This window comes from Cydia amplana, chromosome 13 (assembly GCF_948474715.1).
Source record: "Cydia amplana chromosome 13, ilCydAmpl1.1, whole genome shotgun sequence".
Lineage (NCBI taxonomy): Eukaryota > Metazoa > Arthropoda > Insecta > Lepidoptera > Tortricidae > Cydia > Cydia amplana.
The window spans coordinates 402,699-424,312 of record NC_086081.1 but is presented as its reverse complement, the minus strand read 5'-3'; the positions used below and the strand labels follow the sequence as shown (position 1 = coordinate 424,312).

The 21,614-nt window shown below is 37.6% G+C and overlaps 1 protein-coding gene across 1 annotated transcript in view; it reads right to left on the bottom strand.

Annotated features, from left to right (window-relative positions):
* Positions 1–6,674: 6,674 nt before the first annotated feature.
* The window catches only part of LOC134653375 (dopamine D2-like receptor), a 266,783-nt gene continuing 251,843 nt past the window's right edge, over positions 6,675–21,614 (bottom strand). The window contains exons 2-8 of the mRNA XM_063508711.1: positions 18,529–18,638; positions 16,205–16,457; positions 15,031–15,200; positions 11,773–11,877; positions 8,188–8,328; positions 7,402–7,601; positions 6,675–6,992 (exon numbers count right to left, since the gene is read on the bottom strand). Of these exons, the coding sequence (XP_063364781.1) occupies positions 6,778–6,992; positions 7,402–7,601; positions 8,188–8,328; positions 11,773–11,877; positions 15,031–15,200; positions 16,205–16,457; positions 18,529–18,638 (1,194 nt within the window). The 3' untranslated portion in view covers positions 6,675–6,777. The remainder of the gene's footprint in view (positions 6,993–7,401; positions 7,602–8,187; positions 8,329–11,772; positions 11,878–15,030; positions 15,201–16,204; positions 16,458–18,528; positions 18,639–21,614) is intronic.

Here is a 21,614-nt window from a genome sequence, read left to right as displayed (position 1 = left end):
ATCGCCGACATCTTACACTTACCAGACAGTTTTTACATACTTAAGCTGGCCACTGACGAGCCTTCCAAATGGATGCCATTACAATGGATTCATCCAAATGGACGGCATCCTAATATTAAACATTGTACGTTTTTGACACTCACGGACCGATTTTGGATTGCAGCCACGCTGTTTGGACTGTTGGAAGGCTCGTCAGTGGCCTGCTTTAGGTACTTTAAAGTTTAAAAGAATATTATATATGCTTTGGGTTCAAGTAGACCTATACAAAATATTCATCCACATATTTTCAGATTCACTTAAAATAAACAGTTATATTAACTCTTTATTAACCCGTTTTAACCAAAAGGGAGCTTGTATGTGACTCCCATGGCGCAGTAATGTAAGCCACAGAAATTTGAGTACCTAACGGCTTACGGTATGCGCCCTCAACATACATACGTACATACATAGGTACCACGGAAAATATTTAGGATCACTTAGAGATCACAAATAATTAATAAAGGAATTATTGAATGTTTAAAATACCTCAATTCGGACCAAGCTAACTGCACAGACTTAACAATGACGAATTCAGAACACTGTGAAAGTTAAATTTTCAGGAAAATAGATCCGTAAAAATCGGCGCAGTGTTAGCTTGGAAGGTCTCTATAATATAACTCTTTGTCTTGCTTTTAAGAAACATTCCATACATATCTCGTTGTTAAAATTGCTGACAATACAAAAAGTAGCTAAGGCTAAGAGAAAATAATCCTCATACCTACTGTGTCTTTTGTGCCCCGAGCAAAATAAACTACCTATACCTATTTCTCTTGCTCCATCATGGATTGGGTCATTTTACTTTACCGTACTAATAGAACAATGTATACTCGTACCTACACATTGACAGAAATACGTTTTAAAAGCAATATGATTATTTAATTATTTCTTTCACATAAAAAAAAATCAATGCTACCCTCGTATTTAAAAATGACTCGGCAATGTTACCTACACGTCAAAGACATTCAAAACATGTCTAATTATCAGTGATCGTTAATTTTCCAGCAATTTTGGTGCAGCATTATAGTAAAAATAAAGGATTTTCTTCAATTTTTTTTCTAGGGAGAGGATTGGTTAAGGTTAATATTACTGTTATTAACCCTAATTATCTATTCCACCTAGAGTAGGGCATACAGATGCTTTTAACCAACAATGCTGCACCAAAATTGCTGGAAAATTAACGATCACTGCTAATTATTTACGCCCCTCGGTAATGTTGGTAAATGTCGGTAATTCCAATCACAAAACGGCCTCAATGTACATTTTTATAAAGTTTTTGACATTTCAATTTTAAGTTGAAAACAGTTTAAATTTGATGATGAAAATCAAGTCTTACAAATTACTTTAGACAGGTGAGTCAAAAACAAGTTGGAGGAAAAATTGGGGATTTGAGACATCTGTATTTTATTTCTTTAATAAGTTCAGTAGGTTTAAAGAAGAAATACCGAAATTTAATCACTTTTTAAGATCCCAAATTGAGACTGCACAATCTGTCTCGTTTATTTTTTATCCTAAGGCCTTTCCACTAAGGCGGAGAGGAGCGAATCAACCAATAGCATTGTTGGTTCTCTTCTCCACTCCGCTGGAATACAATTAGTGCTATTCGTTAATACCCTCTCATCTCATTACAGAACTATTATTTAACTTAGTACTATTATTTTGCTAAATACAAAGTAAAATACAGTCGACAATACGACATCTGCACTCAGCAAGAATCTGGCCACACGAGATTATTTACACAACATAACGAGCGAGCTTCGCGCAAACACGAGAGATCATACAACCAGTCAAATTAGATTTATACACAAGGGACTTATGAGTACTGAATCATCGAAAAGTTTCCAAATGCAAAATTTTCACTTGGGAAATTTTCCGAAACTTCTCATATGTTTGTATGGGAATCGAAATTTTCCATTTCCAAAATATTTTTTTGTCTGAAATTTCCGAAAAGTAGGTAAGTACTTATTCCAACTTTTTTAAGACTATCGGTAACTTTTGCATCACACCCAATGATGAGCATATTTTTTATAAAGAAATTAAGGAAGAGTTTTACTAGCTGTTCATTGGTTCGGTCGCCTTACGCAAATGATTGCGGTTGCCAGGCAATCGACGTTGCTTGCATGCGTTGAACGACCCAACGTCATTGAGTGATGTGTCAAACACTGGGATAATTATTTATTACGTTACTAAAAATGTGATCTCTCGCGTTTCCGCATCTCCACACTCTCGCAACAACATCCAAGTTCTATTTAATAGATTATAGATTCAAGTTCCTATTGCGGTCTTCACATAGGGTGCGCTTCGGTGTGTGAGAGGGACAACGCTATAGATATGCATAGCGCTGTCTTACTCACACACCGGAGCGTCGTCAGAATACGCATTAGTATGACCGCTTATAATAAATAATATTCGAGTATTGAACAGGAACCCTGTTGCTCTTTTACTTATATACAACTATGTAACTGGACTTTAACATTATTATATCATAGATTAATATACGTTATTTATAGTGCACTAGTTTTTACTGGCTGCCTGCAATCGTATTTAATATAAAAAGTTTAAGAATAAGAATTTGTTTATTGTTTACCGTGTCAAACAAGATGTTAAAATGATACATAGGTAAGTAGTCACAACGGCTACCCTTTCCGGTTTAAACCAGTCTCTAAGAAAAAAAAAATTGCGAGAAAAAATTTGTTAAAAAAAAACATCTATCCAACCTTTTGTTTTTTATATTTTTTATTATTAACACATAGTATGAAATATTTCTTTCTTATTCAGTTTCGTTACTTTTGGTGTTTTCCTTGAGAAGAGAAGTAACGAAACTGATTAAGTAGGTAACAAACTCTTGAATTTTGAGTTTTTTTACATACCCACCTATTACATTTCAGCTGGGGCTAAAGGTATTGTTATTGTATTGATTCAGCTCCAGGTTTATTTCCATAACTGTAACTATCACATTTAAGAATAAGTCCATAACTGGACCGGCCTTACAGAGCTTGTAAGTACACAACACATTTTGTACAATATATAATTAAATTATATTAATATTTAATGATGTGTAGCGTACCGTGCCGGCTTCTTCTAATGTATTAAATAATACATATTGAACGATAGAAAGTCGACAGCCATTAAAATATAGTTGTACTTTATTGCTACATTAAACTATGTCTTGAGCGTAACAAATAAAATCCATCAGTTATAAATAATTATAATATATTGCTGCAATTTACATTTCTTCAATAAAGTCTAGGATTGTCATAAAACGTATTTTATATCTGCACAAAAATATGTCTCATTCCACTAAGTATTTATAGATTTATACTACGTAAATACATTTTTATGGCACAGACCATATTGCGGTAAATAATGTAAAGCATTGTGTAATAAAAACGTATCCATATTTATTTTGAACTCTTTGACACATAAATGAGCGTAGACATTTAACAACCAGTTTGTAAAAATATGTATTTTTTATGTATGTATTAAAACAAGTCACTCGCGTTTTTTTACTCGAAAATGCAGTGAAACATATCGATCAAGTCTTCGACTTGAAGATAATTGAGCTACCGGTTTTAATACATTTAAATAAATTTTAAATCTCATGGATGTTATTATGTTATGTTTTTACTTTTTTATTTTAAAATAAATAAAAACATAATTTATCAGCGACAGACCGTCACTTTAAGTTTTTTTTAAGTTCTATTTTATTAGGTTTAGAAATATGTCATTATTTGAATTCTAGACCGCTTTACGTGTTACAATAGTAATTATTATGAAACCCATAACCGGAGTAATTCATTGTAACTTGTAACCACAGATATATGAATATCTGTGGTTTAGTAACCACAGTATTATTCTATGCTCTGAGATTATAACTATTTAGCTATATAAAGGATGACTCACGCTAGAACGGTCCGGGTGGGGGACCGGGTCGAGGCGCCACACATTTCGTTCTCTATTGAAATCATCACGTGGTCACTGAACACCCGTCATAGAAAACGAAGTGTCGGGCGCCTCGGCTCGGACCCGGACCGTACCAGCCTGAGTCATCCTTAAGAGCCAACAGGAGCTGAGATTTAAATATTTTAGGTAAATATACCCGTCTCGCTAACGGAAGTGGCTCCTAAAACTAGTGCGATAAGGACAAGGCGAAAAATCCTGCGTAAAAATCTCAAAAATCGAGGTTTCGTACTCGACTGTTTCCTCCTCCAAAACTTAACCAATCGTAACCAAATTTGGAAATCTAAATGATTATGACATTATCTGTGTCGGACCGTTTTGATTTTTTGGTTAATTGATATAAGTTTTGAATAGCGCGCCTCTCATTGCGGCATAGTCAATTAGGCCATTTTGGCCATTTTTGAAGGGCTCTAGCGCCTTAAAAAACAAAAATATCAAAAAAATCAAAACGGTCCGACACAGATATTGACAATATTAATCTGTGTTGAAAAAATCATTGCTCTAGCTTCAAAACCCACGGAGGAAACAGTCGAGTACGTTTGTATGGAGAAATGACCACTCCTGTTGGCTCTTAAATGGTCTAAAATTCAAATTCCTTGATCTATATCTTCATCACTTCAGGCTACGCCCTCTAATAATATGCAGGTACACATACAAGTAATACTGTAAATTATTTACATGATAAATTAAAACATGTATCTATATTACTCGAGTCCACTTTGTACAATTATTGTTGATATGGTCAATCGGCGAGTAATGTCTACTGATCAAATCTCGCTGTGCATCTGCCAGATACTTATTTTATCTTATCTTACATTAAATTCTGCAAAACAACAAAAAAAAGATGGACGGAAAAGGCAAAACATGGTTCCTAATCTAATATAGCGTTAAACAAATACAAATTGGTGTTAAATATTTTAATGTTTTAGGAATATATTCAAGAAAGGTTTTACCTTATATCGAAGAAATTAAAATAATCACAACCTTAAAAAAACTAAAGCTTACTAATATTGCTATTATATAATTTGGCATATATTATAATGCATATATCTTAAGATTATGACGACTAGAACTATAAGCGCAAGCCTTGAGCGACTTAACTCCACTTTCACTCACACAGTCGCACCTCTATTCAATACGTATATACAAAATGATATGCTAGAATTCTACTATAAACATATAATATTTAAATTGAGGTATCACTTAAATTAATAATGTCTTTCACTTCAAAGTCACTTCATATTTGGTCGTCGAGGTCTCAGGGGAGAGGGAAATATTATTGCTTTTAGTTTCAGATGAGCAGTGAGTCGAAATCAAAACCAGTGTTGTTCGTTGTCTTTGTGACAATAGTTGTTTGAAATTCGCGAGCTGTTTTCAACTTAAATTGAGTGTTGTCTGTGAGCCAACTCGCCGTCAGACAAATGTAGTTTGAGACTTTTAAACGATTTCACAAACTCCACATATCCATCAAATAAAGCTTTAGTTCAGCTTTAAAGAGTATTTCAAAGAGCGTTAAACATTTATTTTATTTTATACAATTCGAAATGCAATGTTACTCGCAAAGGCATAATAAAAATATTTCAATTGATTATAATAGGTACTGACTCCTATTTCTCTCGACTCTTTTTTATTAGTAATCAAATTGTAATCTCAGCAATTTAGAAGTTAGATCTGCTAATATCCATTAACCTTTTCGAGAAGTGTTAAAGACAATCGATAAAAGTACTCAGCAACAGAAATTTACGCAGCTTTTGACTTTTAAAGCCCTCGTCTTTCAAATCAGGGGTCTAAGCAATCATTTAAAGTTAATCGAAACTCAAATAAAATGGAAATGATGACGTGATTTTCGTCGCATAATGTAATTAAAGTCCAAAAAAAGTAAAGTAGTACACTTCACTTTTTTTGGATTTGGAAGTCTTTGTTATATTTTCTCAGAATCACGAGCTATTTGATCCTAATAGGGGAAACGAATATCCCATTCCGTTAGCGTCAAACAAAATTTCCAAATAAAAAAGCGGCCAAGTGCGAGTCGGACTCGCCCATGAAGGGTTCCGTATTTAGGCGATTTATGACGTATAAAAAAAAACGACTTACTAGATCTCGTTCAAACCAATTTTCGGTGGAAGTTTACATGGTAATGTACATCATATCATGTATGTATATCATGTTTTTAGTTTTATCATTCTCTTATTTTAGAAGTTACAGGGGTGGGGGGGGACACACATTTTACCACTTTGGAAGTGTCTCTCGTGCAAACTATTCAGTTTAGAAAAAAATGATATTAGAAACCTCATATCATTTTTGAAGACCTATCCATAGATACCCCACACGTATGGGTTTGATGAAAAAAAAAATTTTGAGTTTCAGTTCGAAGTATGGGGAACCCCAAAAATTTATTGTTTTTTTTCTATTTTTGTGTGAAAATCTTAATGCGGTTTATAGAATACATCTACTTACCAAGTTTCAACAGTATAGTTCTTATAGTTTCGGAGAAAAGTGGCTGTGACATACGGACGGACAGACAGACGGACAGACGGACAGACGGACAGACAGACAGACAGACAGACGGACATGACGAATCTATAAGGGTTCCGTTTTTTGCCATTTGGCTACGGAACCCTAAAAAATGTAGTCTACTACTTTAAATAAAATGGCCTATTTTTTGATTAACGTGTGTGATTGTCATTATGGCTAGGCTCCCAGACGTTCTGCTATATCGAATCAAGCTTCATCTTAAACCATGGAGACCTATTGCGTGAAGACGACCAAATAATCTATGGGCTAGGTGCCGCAATGCAGAATTTTGCGGAAGGCCTTTCTGAACTCCGGATTGAAGATGGTGTAGATGACGGGGTTAAGGAAGGAGTTGATGTAGCCGAGCCAGGTGGTCAGCATGAAGACGGTGACGCCGGGGCTGTAGGGGAGCCCTAGCTTGAAGCAGACGGCGTCGAGGACTGAGCAGGTGAAGAAGGGCGCCCAGCAGAACAGGAACACGCCTGGGTGAAAATTAATATCGTATAATTTTCTCAACCAAGTATACCTACGAGTCAGGATAGCACTAACCAAAACTGCAACTAAAGCGAATGGGACCAGCATGTAATAAAAACCATATTTTTACAGCGATTGGAAGAGACTTATGATGTCATGCTGTAATGTAGCCAACTAGTGCAGTTTGCTAACATTGCAAGTTCCAACCTGCGAAATGAGGTTGTCAATTGTATGTTCCTAGATTATAGACTCGTTGGTTCGGAATTCTGTCCATAATACTCCAATCATTCTTCTCAAGCACCTTATTTCCGCAGCGTACATCTTTTGCCTCTCAGCTTTTCGTAAGGTCTACGTTTCTGCAGCGTATAGAAATATGGGGAAAACAAGGTTTGGACTAATCGAATTTTATATTCTTACCTAAAACGATAGCTAAGGTCTTAGTAGCTTTTCTCTCCTTCTTCGCCGACGATTTCTCCCTCTTCTTCTTGCTGGCCTTATTGGCCTTGTAGATGGTGAACCTCGCCGTGGCGGCGCTGGCTTTTCGCTCCTTCTTGCAGTCGCCGAACTGGCTCACTGTGTCCGGTTCCTCTTCGGTGCGTATTGCTAGTGATGCGTTTCTGGGAGATGAAGACACAAATTAATTTATTAGTTTGACGACTACGGCTACTAACAAAAATACTTTTTTTTGGCCATAAGTGATATGTTTGAGCATAATAAACAAATCTGGGCATAAAAAAATCTAATGAGGCTTATTTAATAGAACATCTCGAAATAGATACGCGTAAGATGAACAGAATCGAAATGATGCCTCGTAAAATTAAATCCTAGCAAAATGCCGAGCTAACATGATTCTACTCGGTATACTGTCTGATACTGCCAGCAGTACTGATTTTGAGAGACCCTTCATTTTCTGGCTGGTGACAGGAGAGTTGGGTGGGGACGAAACAGGCTCGACGCTGTATGTCTGACTGTATGTGTGTGTTACCTGGACTCCTCGATGCCGCCGTTCTTGCTGGTGACCGGGGCGGGAGAGTTGGGTGGGGATGAAACAGGTTCGACGCTGTATGTTTGTCTGTCTGTGTGTGTGTATGTGTGTTACCTGGACTCCTCGATGCCTCCGTTCTTGCTGGTGACCGGGGCAGGAGAGTTGGGTGGGGACGAAACAGGCTCGACGCTGTATGTCTGACTGTATGTGTGTGTTACCTGGACTCCTCGATGCCTCCGTTCTTGCTGGTGACCGGGGCGGGAGAGTTGGGTGGGGATGAAACAGGCTCGACGCTGGAGGGCGCGTATCCGCTGTCGTTGTTACCGTTCGGGTCGGATTTCAGCTTCGACTTCAATGTTCTGTACGTGGAAAAGTTTTTATTAATTATCAAAGACAAAGATGTGTGTTTGATGTTTGATCGAAACATCGTGTCATATCAGGCTGTCAAGAAAAAGGCGGGGTACTGGCATACATGGAAATTATTCCTGCGACAAGATCTTTTTCTAGTAAAACTATGATGATATTTAAGTAGGTACCTACATTTTACTAGACCATAGGAGTAAACAGCTAATTAAATATATTCCAAAGACAAAAACCTATGAAAATGGACACCAAACTAAAAGATGTAAAGTTTACATTAATTTGACGACTGAGGGGCTACCACGAAAACTGATATTCGCAAATGGCGGGGATCTTTCTCTTTCACTCCAATGAAAGCGTAATTAGAGTGACAGAGAAACATGTCGGAAATTTACGAACTTCGATTTTCGCGGTTATAGCCCTGACTTGTCGCACGCCACACGCCACTCAACGCAATGGCCACTAAAGCGTCCAAGTAAACGGAGCACAAACAGCAACACTCTTAACTGACCATCGGTGGACCTTATGCCTTTTGTAATAAGGTTCACGAACTGTCAGTTAATAGTGTGGGCGATGGTACCTACGTCTGCTACTTCATGCATATGCAATTATGCATTGAAGTGCACGACCGTATACCTAATGTAGGTACGAGTGGACGCTGTCTCACGCGTTACTGAACTCTTGTTTATTCGAGCGATAGAAAATTTCAATTTTTGATTCTCGCGGTAGATCCTCGAAACCCTAAAATCAACCATCGCTAATTTAAATAACGTTTTACTTCTCTGCATTGAATTCAGAAAAATCTAAATCTAATAAAATTACCGACCAAGATTTTGTTATTGTTTCTCACATAGTATTAAAATCAATTTAACCCCTCGTTTCCCAGGACCTCTCAAATCCATACAATTCCGGCTCATATTTGATTTACAAATAAAATAATAATATACATATAATTATATAAAACTACTTATAATAAAATTAATAACTAATCTAAATCAATTAAAATACATCTAATTGAGGCTACCACGGCATTGTGCCAAAGATGCTGGCAGCATTTTCTCGACGAATGGCAATACTTATGCGCTGCGAGAGAAAGCTGCCAGCTCTCATTATGTATATTTTTACGTGACCGAGACAAGACGTGTACACACTCGCTCTCGGCCTGTCTGGAGGTGTCTCGCCGAGAGTGTACAGCCGGCATGATATGTAAAGAAAAACTGTTTGAAAAAAGTTTTAATTTTAAATAAAAATGTCGGTTTATAATGTTTCTTGTATTAACCATTTGCTCTGCGTTTTTTTCCATTTGACATGTATGGTTGTCTATTATACAAACCATGGGGGATCGTGTTTTATAAGAATTGAAAAGATGCTCTAGCCAAAACAATATCTCAACCTACAAAAAGATACTGTAAAATTAAAATCAAATATAGTTTCAAAGTTTCAAATAAGTCTCTTTTTGATCTCTAACGCATTAATAATAGATTGGAACTAATAATATCTCCTCAAAATGCACATATGATGTACTATGAACCGTACAATGTCGTTGAAATCGCGCACAATGTCAGGAAACAATGCCTTTGGCATATGAATAATGGTTCATTTCACGTTGTCAATGTAGTTTGGGCAAAATTGTGCTATTGTGCACTTTATTAGAGAATCAGGTAATATGAATGAACTAGCGACCCGCCCCGGCTTCGCACGTGTTATCAAATTTATACACAAACCTTCCTCAGAAATAGGTTAAGACCGCATGAAAATCCGTTCAGTAGTTTTTGAGTTTATCGCGAACATACAAACAGACAGACGCGGCGGGGGACTTTGTTTGATAAGGTGTAGTGATAGAACATTAACAACAAATCAGTCTATAAGGTAATTGAAAAATAGATCGTGCAGTGTTTAACAATATTATTTAGGTACACGCAAACGTAAGCAAGCGGCCTCCTGAGTGTTAAAGTCAACAGTGGAGTGAGTGGAGGCAGAGAGTAAGCGTCAAAAGTATTCTCCCATTCTCTGACAATTTCAAAAAAGATATTATATGTGACGTCCCACGGGTAAAGGTACCTTATGGCCGTTGGCGCTTACGCTATTATTAACGCCGCTTCGCCGCCGCGCGCTATTATTATTGCGGCGCTATGCGACGTAAGCGCCAAGTGCCATAAGGTACCTTTTGCCGTGGAACGTCACATATGTCTCTTTACGTGCAGTGCAAACAATATAACTGATGTAGGTATATGTATATTTGTACAATTATTAGAAGGCGGCAGATACTTATAGGTGTTGTTCTATCCGTTACTGTTGATGACTGAACGCTACACAGAGTGTATTCCCATTTCTCCCCGCCCTACGTGACCGCCATACATTAGGCAGAGACAGATGTATGATTGATATGAATGCACCTATTCCGATCTGTGCCCGGCGTGGACAAATGGGAACTTTACGCGGCCCGCTCAAGCGCTCCGCTGGACGCTCACCACTCAGGCCGTACACTTATATGGACTTATTCCCATCTGTGCCTGGCGGCGTGGATAAATGGGAACTTTACGCGGCCCGCTCAAGCGGTCCGCTGGACGCTCACCACTCAGGCCGTACACTTATATGGACTTATTCCCATCTGTGCCTGGCGGCGTGGATAAATGGGAACTTTACGCGGCCCGCTCAAGCGGTCCGCTGGACGCTCACCACTCAGGCCGTACACTTATATGGACTTATTCCCATCTGTGCCCGGCGGCGTGGATAAATGGGAACTTTACGCGGCCCGCTCAAGCGCTCCGCTGGACGATCACCACTCGGGCCGTACTTAATATGAATCTCAGCAGCTCGAGGCGACGCCGCCGGTCCGCAAAACGCGCTTATCCCACGCCTTTGTTTGTCCAACTCAAGCAGATTTACTGCATGGAATAACACGAGCATTATCCTTTTACTTTGCACTTTGCAATTCTTTGCAAGAAAATATGGAATTGTAGATCGCTTATTTTTAATAGGATTATAAAGTTGCACTTCTGTCAAACGTTTGTTCACATAAAAAATCACACAAAGGCTTTGAAATAATTGCTGTATGATACGGAGCTGTGATAGGTGTAACTGCATCATAAAAGTAAGGGACCGCGTTGGTTTTGATACGATCTACCGCTTACTTACCTACGCTGATTGGTGCAAATGAATTGAAAGTCGTGTGTGAGATACGCGCTAATAACCAAGACGGTCGTCAAGATCGAATTAAAACACGTTCACAATCATAATAAATTGTTCGGGCTTAACTCCCGAGCATATTCAAATAAGGCGCTTAGGAGCTTGTCTGAAATTACTTGGACGGATGCTCTCGAACAGCTAAAATGAATTGCGTGGACTTGTCGTTAGGAATGACACGCCAGTCCTCCACGGAACGCTTGTCGAAGCGTATCTCCGGGCCACCCTGTAAGGCGCTTAAGATTGTCTGAGCTTACTTGAGCGGATCTTCTCGTGCAGCCAACATGAATTCCGTGGACTTGTCGTTAGGGATGACATGGCAGTCCTCCGCGTCTTCCAACTCCACGGAACGCTTATCGAAGCTGTAACAAACACATATATCAAGGTCTTCATCCATTTCTCTTACCAATAGCAAGGTAGCCCAGGTAGTACTGCAAGATTGATCAAAAACTTTCGCCAAGAAAATATTAAATATATTGAAACGGGTCACTCCCGTATCTTAATTAGCAAACTGACGCAAACTCCAATCGCCCACGCGTGCTCTCGTTAAAGCGTATCGTTAAGTCGTTTTAATATATTTAATATAAGTACCTCACAGAAATATTTTTAGTAAAATTTCCACAAGGAATGCGATTAAAATATTGAAACTTTAAATCACATTCACTCGCTCGTTCATTCACTCCTTGCAGTATTACTCAAGAGTGAAGTATTAACTAGGTCGCCGCTGTGTGTCTAATCATTTAGATAGGTAGGTACTTATCAGAATCAGAATCATTTATTGCGAACCATGGTACATAATAAAGTTGTTACAATAAAATTTGTGGAACACATGGCGCCCTAGTAGGGCATTGCAAAATTAATCTTATATATAGTTATAATTTATTTAAAAGTAATTTACACATTTTTAATAATAAACAAGCAAAGGCGTATTTTCTAAGTCAAATCATTCGTTAAGTCTTACTCAACTTCATTATCATTTTTATAAAACTTAAGTACCTATGTGTGTATTTAGAACAATGATAAATTTAAGAATACGTTGATACTTCTCACGAGCTCTATTGATTTTATGATCATATAAAAAGTTTCCCTACTTTTCTCAAAATCGTTACTTATTGTCTATGAGAACGTGTATGAAATGAAAATTCGAAAGCAGTACCTAGGGATAAATTTAGAAAGCCAATCTAGATGCTCATAAATTCAATTTGCGAAAAATCTTATATACATTTCTGTTTTAATTTAATCCGTAGGTACTAGACAAATAATTTTATTAGTCGTCGTCTTCTAGTTTCTCTCAGCCGTACACACTTGGAACTGACGAAGAAACCATTTCATTTAAAATACAATTGGCTAATTCAGCCTATTTAAATCATTGACAAAAGAGGCATAACAATAAGTTACATCATAGCAATTATCTATTAAGGGTGCTTAAAATAAGCAAAGTACGATAAGCTTCTTTACTGAACAAAGGTTTTAATCAACTGATTTCGTAAAATTTAAGACCTAATAGTTACGACACAACATAAGTTTGTAGGTCAAAATATAAAACCTTTTATACTCATGATACCGTAGTGGATTATCCAGCATTAACTTTTTATGTAAGTAGCTGGATTTACATAATGCAGAGGTTACTTAGATATAAGAGAGCGTGTGGGACGTAAACATAACACATACTCAAGGTACCTTATTATGCGCTGTCCCACAAGTATAAATAAATTCTAATTCCCCTGTGTTAGTGCAGTCACTAACACAGCGGAAAATCCTTAACACAAACTAACAAGGAAATTACTAACAGTGATAAAACTAATAACTACAACAGACGAGCGTAACTTCAACGGCTACTTCATATTTTCTCATTGTTCGCGACCACAAGAAAATTAACTCCGTAATAACTGGGGCAATATAGCACCGAGACACTTGCAATACGCATCGGCATGCACAACAAAAGTCTAGCAACATTCGACCAGAGACAGAAAGCAATAAGGTTGCAAATTGAGTTAATTGAAAGAGTATCGAAATGAACAGATGATTAGGTCACTCTTGGGAAATTATGATGGAAGATGCGAAATTAACGTGATTTTCTTTGGGGGTGTAATAGATTTTCATTAATTATTGAGGCTCAAGCGGGCAGATATTGCTTGGAAATGTTTTATTATTAGCATTCATGAAAGATGAGATGTCGAAAAACGTCAGTATTAGGGGAAATTAATGTATTTTTTCTCCATAAAAAGGCATAGTATTTTTGTGTTTATATTCCTTAAATTTACTAGAGATTAATAATAATATTGCATTGCCAATAGGTACCTTACAAAATAATATTCTTAACCATAGATTACGGAACGGTAGGACATAGCTAGTATATTTTTCTGATAAATCAACTTATCTTTTGTACGTAGGATTCTGTAATCCACGGGATTAAGTACAGGTGACTCTGTACTAAAAGGCTAACACACGCCTAGCAAAATCTTATCTGTCGTGATCTCCGGTGAAATGTTGACAGCCTCTGGCTAACCACTCTCGTGACGCTTTCAGCGCGCCTGTCTCTGGGATTTTATCTTGGCTTTCTAGTCTAAATTCACGAAGAATTCTGAGCTTATTATCTTCTATTACCCACTTCTCATAACAAACAATCTTTACATTTACAAACTGCAGGCGCTTTGCAGATGCGGTATACCTCTTTCGGGATATTAAGATCCTTTCCCTCCCATGTCTGTTCATACATCAGATAGCGGTGTTCACGCGACAAAATATTGCTAGGTTCAAATGTAAAGGTACTAACGACAGGTACAGCCTCCGCAGTAACAGACATCAAAATAGGCTGGTAGTCGAAACACACCGACTCGCCAAATCAGCGAAATTGACCCATATTTTGGGACCTTGCGTGTACAATCGCTTGCCCGATAGTATTAGAAAAGCAGCTACCACCGCGGGCTTTAAGAATAAATTAAAAATGTGGCTCGCGACTCACTTATTTTATAGTTATGAAGAGTTCTTTAACCTACCTATTCTAATATAAGTCAAAGTGTTGCGAACGTGTACTCAATTATGTATAATACCTAAAATGGTATCTGACATGTAACTATTGTTATTAATAAATCATTTCATTTCATTTCGTACAACTTATTTGACTTAAAGTCCTAGGTAGGCAGAGTAGGTACGTGCTATCCACATTCCACAGTCTATAAAAGTTCACTACCGACAAGTATTTGCTACCTAACCCAATTATCAAGCAGATACGTCTGCAAACGATACTACAAATTTTCAAATTAAGGAAAAAAAACACCGCTTCAGGCAAGGTTGGCACTTGCGATTTTTTGGAATACCGCTATCGCTATCGCTCCTAACCAACCGAACTCCCGAAGCTCACGAGAAGCATGTGAATTTTCCCATTCCTTCCTTCTGCTTACACGCCTTAGGTAGACGTTTAGCGACATCTATCGTAAGAATGTTCTATTTGAAGGGCACCGGAGTCTCTAGGTTGATGGTTATCGCAGTCGGAGCATTGGAGAATTTGGTACCTGTCATGGTCATCCTCGTTGCTGCCGGAGCCAGTGTTGGTGGCTGCGTCCAAGGCAGTTTCTGCCAGCCTTCTCGTCTGCGCCACGTTTTCAATGACGACGGCTTGGCTTCCCTCCGGCACGGGAGGTTTCTTCGCCGCTCGCTGCTTCTGAGCTCTTATTCTTAAAGCCTGGAAAAAAAAATTACATAAGGAACGAGCGAGCGAAATGTATAGAAAGTAAATTACGCAGACGTTAGCGAATATGTCAGTGTCAAACTGGTGGTAGCCGTTCAGGTATAATATTCAGAGAAACATGACTATATTATAAATAATTATAATCTCTGCGTAGATACCTACAACATATTTTATATATCAATTAAGTACGACCTTTCCTGCAAAACAAATTAAGTTATTCCATTGTAGATCAGCTAGTTACATTAAATTTTACTGATGGAGTAAGATATTATAATGAAACCAAGCGCTGCGCTTTAAACAGATTGTAAAAGTGCAACTACGGTGAACGTAGAAACTAAAATATCGACATCAAAGTTCGTTCAAACGTTCATTCATGGGATGTTGGTAGTTTTCTGATATAAATCAGACGTTTAACTTTATACTCGAAGTTGCACATGTTACATGAACTTTCCATCTTATTGCTTCACAGTCTTCACACGTAGCCACTGCTTTTGCAACTTTTATTGAATATTCTACTAGGGGATAGGAGGATTATTCATATAATAATTTCTGGTTATCAATTTTTCAGCCATAAATGTCAATCATTGTGACGCAGGGGATATAGAACCAGACGATGGTGAACCAGATAATAAATATAGCCGACTATAAGGGGAGAGATAAAAACCAAGACAATACCATTATGAGGATTCATTGTAAGAAACCGAACCTAAACGTGATTATTACAAATACTGTTCTTACTAAAATTGATCACAGATGTGTTTCTTTAGAAAAGCTTGTATTGTAAAATGAAGAAAAGACAGAAGGTCAGACTAGAGAAATGACTTAACAGTAAAATGAGCGATACAGTGTATAGAACAAACATAAGAATGAAGATTAGTGAAAGAATGAATAGAGAGATGAAGCGGGTGGAATAAATAAGTTACTAGAGCTTAATAAGCGACAAATACATCGACGCCGACATTAATGATTCGAAGGAGGAACATTAGAATGAAACTCACCTTAAAAATACTATAATACAAGAACATCATCATGATGCAGGGGATGTAGAAGGAGCCGAGCGAGGAGTAGATGACGTAGTTCTGGCTGTTGAAGAGGCACTCGCCGTAGTTCCTGTCGGGCGTGTCGTTGAGCCCCAGCACCACGGGCGTGCCGATGGCGGCCGAGATCAGCCACACGAGCACGATGGTGAACCAGACGCGACGGTTGTTCTTGTGTTTTGCGTATTTTATTGGTTGCGTTACTGCTATGTACCTGTGGACAAGGCATTGATATATATGTATAATACATTTGATTATACAATCCTCAATTTGTGCATTTGTCCACAACATATTTTTTGTTTGGAAATAGATAGATAGATAGATAGATAGAAAAACAAATAGTCCTCTTTAAGTGAGATACCTAAGTAATACTTACTTGTGCATCGCCTGAATTGTTCTGTTTCTAATATTCATTCGTATTATTTAATATTATGAAATCACATTTACGCTTTTATGGAATTCAAAACTATAATATCACAATAGGTAACCGCGAGAAATTAATTATAATACACGTAAATATAATATTATGTCCTCAAAAACAATTATTTCAACAATTTGGTTAATTAATATTCTTTGCAAATTAATTCATGTTTCAGTTGCAAATTATCAACCTATTAATGCTAAACAAGATGAAATCTGATTTTCATTAGCAAATATGAATTAAAATGGAAATTAATTTGCATTACTAGTGTTGTTTTCAATAGTTTAACATTTGTCACACACAATTCTGTGACAACATTATACTTACTAAGAGAGACAATGAGAAATGTTCGCCTAGATAACACCAGGAGGAGTAAATAAGGCGGAGGAGACCATAATAAAGAAAGCTAGTTTATTTGAAATTGTATGCTTTTCTGTGTTAATTCTATCCTCTTCAATATTACTTACCGTATTAGTTCAAATAAGTATAATAAATAAACAATGAGGGTACAAACTCAGATAGCTATAACGGATCTCCCTTTAAGCTTTACATGTGTTCCGAACTCACTGACAGACTTCAAAATTTCGAAGGCCGAGGTTGTCAATGAATTCATTGGGATTGTTGTTTTTACTTGGGCATGTTCCTCGATCTCTCTAAGATGCTTGAACAAAGTTCAGTGAACATGAACCGATTTAGGAACCCATTTTTGTTTGAAAGGATAATACTTGTGTAAGGTGCAGTAGTATTCGGGTAGTTTCGACTACCTACTTCAAAATGTGGTGTAATTTCAAAAATCCCCCATAATTCGATCTGGAATAGAATTGTGCATTGTGATCTTTTCGGAACTACCCGAATACACCTTATTTACTCCCTGGCGAATGATGGCGCGTGAGACGTTTTAGGCGATAATTTTATCATCGAGCGAGAGAGAAGATCGCCATTTCAGCGTAGGCAACAATGCCCGTCTGTCTGCCCGGCTATTTTCCTCTACAGGGGCCCGTTTCTCAAAAGCTTGTAACTTGTAATACAAGCGGATGTCACTTTTTGACAGCTTTTTAGGGTTCCGTAGCCAAATGGCAAAAAACGGAACCCTTATAGAATCGTCATGTCTGTCTGTCTGTCTGTCTGTCTGTCTGTCCGTCTGTCTGTCCGTCCGTATGTCACAGCCACTTTTCTCCGAAACTATAAGAACTATACTGTTGAAACTTGGTAAGTAGATGTATTCTGTGAACCGCATTAAGATTTTCACACAAAAATAGAAAAAAAACAATAAATTTTTGGGGTTCCCCATACTTCGAACTGAAACTCAAAATTTTTTTTTTCATCAAACCCATACGTGTGGGGTATCTATGGATAGGTCTTCAAAAATGATATTGAGGTTTCTAATATCATTTTTTTCTAAACTGAATAGTTTGCGCGAGAGACACTTCCAAAGTGGTAAAATGTGTGTCCCCCCCCCCCCCTAACTTCTAAAATAAGAGAATGATAAAACTAAAAAAAATATATGATGTACATTACCATGTAAACTTCCACCGAAAATTGGTTTGAACGAGATCTAGCAAGTAGTTTTTTTAATACGTCATAAATCGCCTAAATACGGAACCCTTCATGGGCGAGTCCGACTCGCACTTGGCCGCTTTTTTTTAGAAAGGGACTTCCACTTGTATTTCAAGTACAAGCTTTTGAGAAACGGGCCCTATAGGTCGCATTTCTTAACCGATTCTTGTGAAATTTGGCGAGCAGTTGATAATTATATAACACTGCTTCTTGGTAGATTCATTTGGAATTTTTCGGTGTCTTTTAGGACGGCGAGGTCTACAGCTCACAGACCCACTAGTAAAATATTAGCCTCTGATAGACTTACCTGTCGATAGAAATGGCGACGAGGTTGAATATGCTGGAAGTGGAGGATGTGACGTCCATGGCGATGTAGATGTCGCACACGAACGCGGGGAGGCCCCACGACCCGTTTACCTGCGGCAAAGAAACGGCCGTGTTAGTATTGGGATAGAGCTTATTAAAAGTAAACATATTATTTTAAGGATGTACTCAGATTTACCATACGGGACGCAAGTGCCGACGTATGTTTGCATTAGATTGCGCATGTTATACACGACTTGCACGAGTTATGCTATTAATCAACAAGTTTACTAGACCTAAACAGTAGTAGTAGCTCAGCTATAGTGGAAAAGTAGTCTATTATAAGCCCTAAAGTCAAAGAAAAATTCTTGCTTCAAAATTTACAGTGAAATAGTGAAATTTTACTTTGGGACCAAATCTTAAAAATAAATAACTAAACGTTAATAAAACATATTTGCGTTAACACTCTTAGTATATTTATTTATTCTCTTATTTTAAATAGGTTCTTAGAAATTAAAGGAAAACATATTGTTTTAAACATTTTATTTATGTCTGAAATATATAAGAAATTTATACGTGGCAAGTTGAATAGCAAGAATGCTGGCGTTCATTTTGAGTCCGAAGTAATTTAAGTAAAGCAGAACCTTGTCTGCAATTAAAATCCCAAATTTTAATGATCTTCCATTCTGCAGATTCCCGTGACTTCCTTGAGAACAAAACGGGGATAAAGGAGGTAAATCTGAAACAGACAGATCAACCGAAGCAGCAATTAAATTAAATTGTCGACCGGTTGAAGAAGGAATTTCGAACCCGCACCATAGATTTATTAATAACAGACACACCAATACCAAACATTAAAACTGGTGTAACAGTGGTGATTTGGTGAATATCCAATGGGGAATACTCCCTTACATACGTTCCGAAAAACTCATCGGTACAAGCCCTTTAATTGTTAAATTGCGGAATAAAGTTTATAATAAATAAATAAATTTTATCTAATGCATTTAAAGAGTTTGTAAAACGTTTCTAAGATTTAAATAAGAAAATTATTAAGTTTAACGTATTAAATACGTTTGGAATGAGTTCACCTAGTTTTCACACTTGTATCAAAAATAGACCTTTATTCGAGTGTGGCGTTGCTGATCAAATATAATCTGGCCCAAATTCACAGAATAATTTTCTCATCACGTCTGATTTTCATAGCAATGTTTTAGGCGCCCTGAATTTTATTACTTCGAACCTAACGCCTAACATATTCATGTTTTTCTCAATAACTCGTAAATCTCGTAACTGACGCGACGGACAAACTTATTCCTAATAAATGAAATTACGCTGAAAGTGACGAAAGGGGCAAAGTTTCGACGTAGAAGATACTTAAATAGATATAAAATTTTACGTATTTAGGTACCTTTTATTTATGAAGTGTCGAAGCGCTGGTGGCCTAGTGGTAAGAGCGTGCGACTTGCAATCCGGAGGTCGCGGGTTCGAACCCCGGCTCGTACCAATGAGTTTTTCGGAACTTATGTACGAAATATCATTTGATATTTACCAGTTGCTTTTCGGTGAAGGAAAACATCGTGAGGAAACCGGACTAATCCCGATACGGGCCTGGTTTACCCTCTGGGTTGGAAGGTCAGATGGCAGTCGCTTTCGTAAAACTAGTGCCCACGCCAATTACTGGGATTAGTTGCCAAGCGGACCCCAGGCTCCCATGAGCCGTGGCAAAATGCCGGGACAACGCGAGGAAGAAGTATTTATGAAGTGTCAATATTTTGCGTGGGCGTCCGCTAGCTGACGCGATTGCACAGAGCGGGTGAGCGGGTTAACGAAAAATAGTATGAACAACGATAACAAGCGCGTGCGCGTGCGACGGACTTTACTTACAACGGTACTCCTGCCTGGCATGTTGTCTACTAGGGAGTGTTCCCGGTACTGGTTTTCTATGCAAATACAGTACCGGAACCGGGAATTCCCGGTTCTCGCCATACAAATTCAGTACCGGGAGCATTCCCTATTGTCTACCATAGTTTAAGTTACCTAAGATTCTTAGTGTGTATGTCATGTCCTTTTTCGTATTGGTTATCAACAAAGAATATTTGTATTATATTGTACATCCTTATGAGAATTGGTTTTAATCATTTCCTGTATTAGTTCGTATTGCTACTGTTACATATAGTGTACATGCCTATGTGTAACCACTATTATCTGTTCGACCGCCACGTTTGAAACTAGAAACTCTAAAATCTACCGCAGTAAATAATCCAGATCAAATACCGTAATCTAACCAAATCCCGCCGTATTTGCTAAAACACTGAAATATAAACAGGATATTCAGGAGCCGATCGCTGAGCGGCAAGATATTGGCTCGCTATCAGATCTCTCGGGTATACCCGGCAGAACAGCGTTGTTTTATGTTTTTTGTTGGTTAAATAATTTGGTAAAACATTGTAATATAAGCAGCTATCGAATCACCTGGGTATACCCGGGCAGAGAGGACATTGTATTTTTTTAAGTAATATCGTTGAATTAAAAATTGGTTGCTAAACAACCGAAAAAATAGTAGGTAATATTATCATAATTTACAGATTATTCAATAATATAAAATAAGCATTAAATTTTCCTCGTCCATCATAAAAACACGGGAGAAAAGCTCTTGAAACACTTAAGAGGAAAGTGGAGCACGAGACGTTTTGAAAATATTGAGTGAACTGTGGAGTGTTAAGTAAAATTAAATGAAGGGACATAAATGAAGTAAATGCAAATATTTATCTAATTAATATTTAACTATAGTCACTATCTAATGTCATTACCATGGAAGGAGAAGGGGCACAGTTGTAAGGATAAATACTACATTTTGGTCACACAGACACAGATAAGTTCTCACTTAAAAAAAAAACTGTCACAGGTAATGAATGAATGAATGAATTAATATATTTTTATTTCGTGTAACACATGGACACATTTTTATTAGTAGAGCTTACAAGCTAGGGGGTTAGTAGGTACACACATTTAAAACAACACAACACTGATGGGGGAATGCAATCCCTCACAGTGCGACAAGTAGGGACAGTCAACCCTGACCGCTATCAT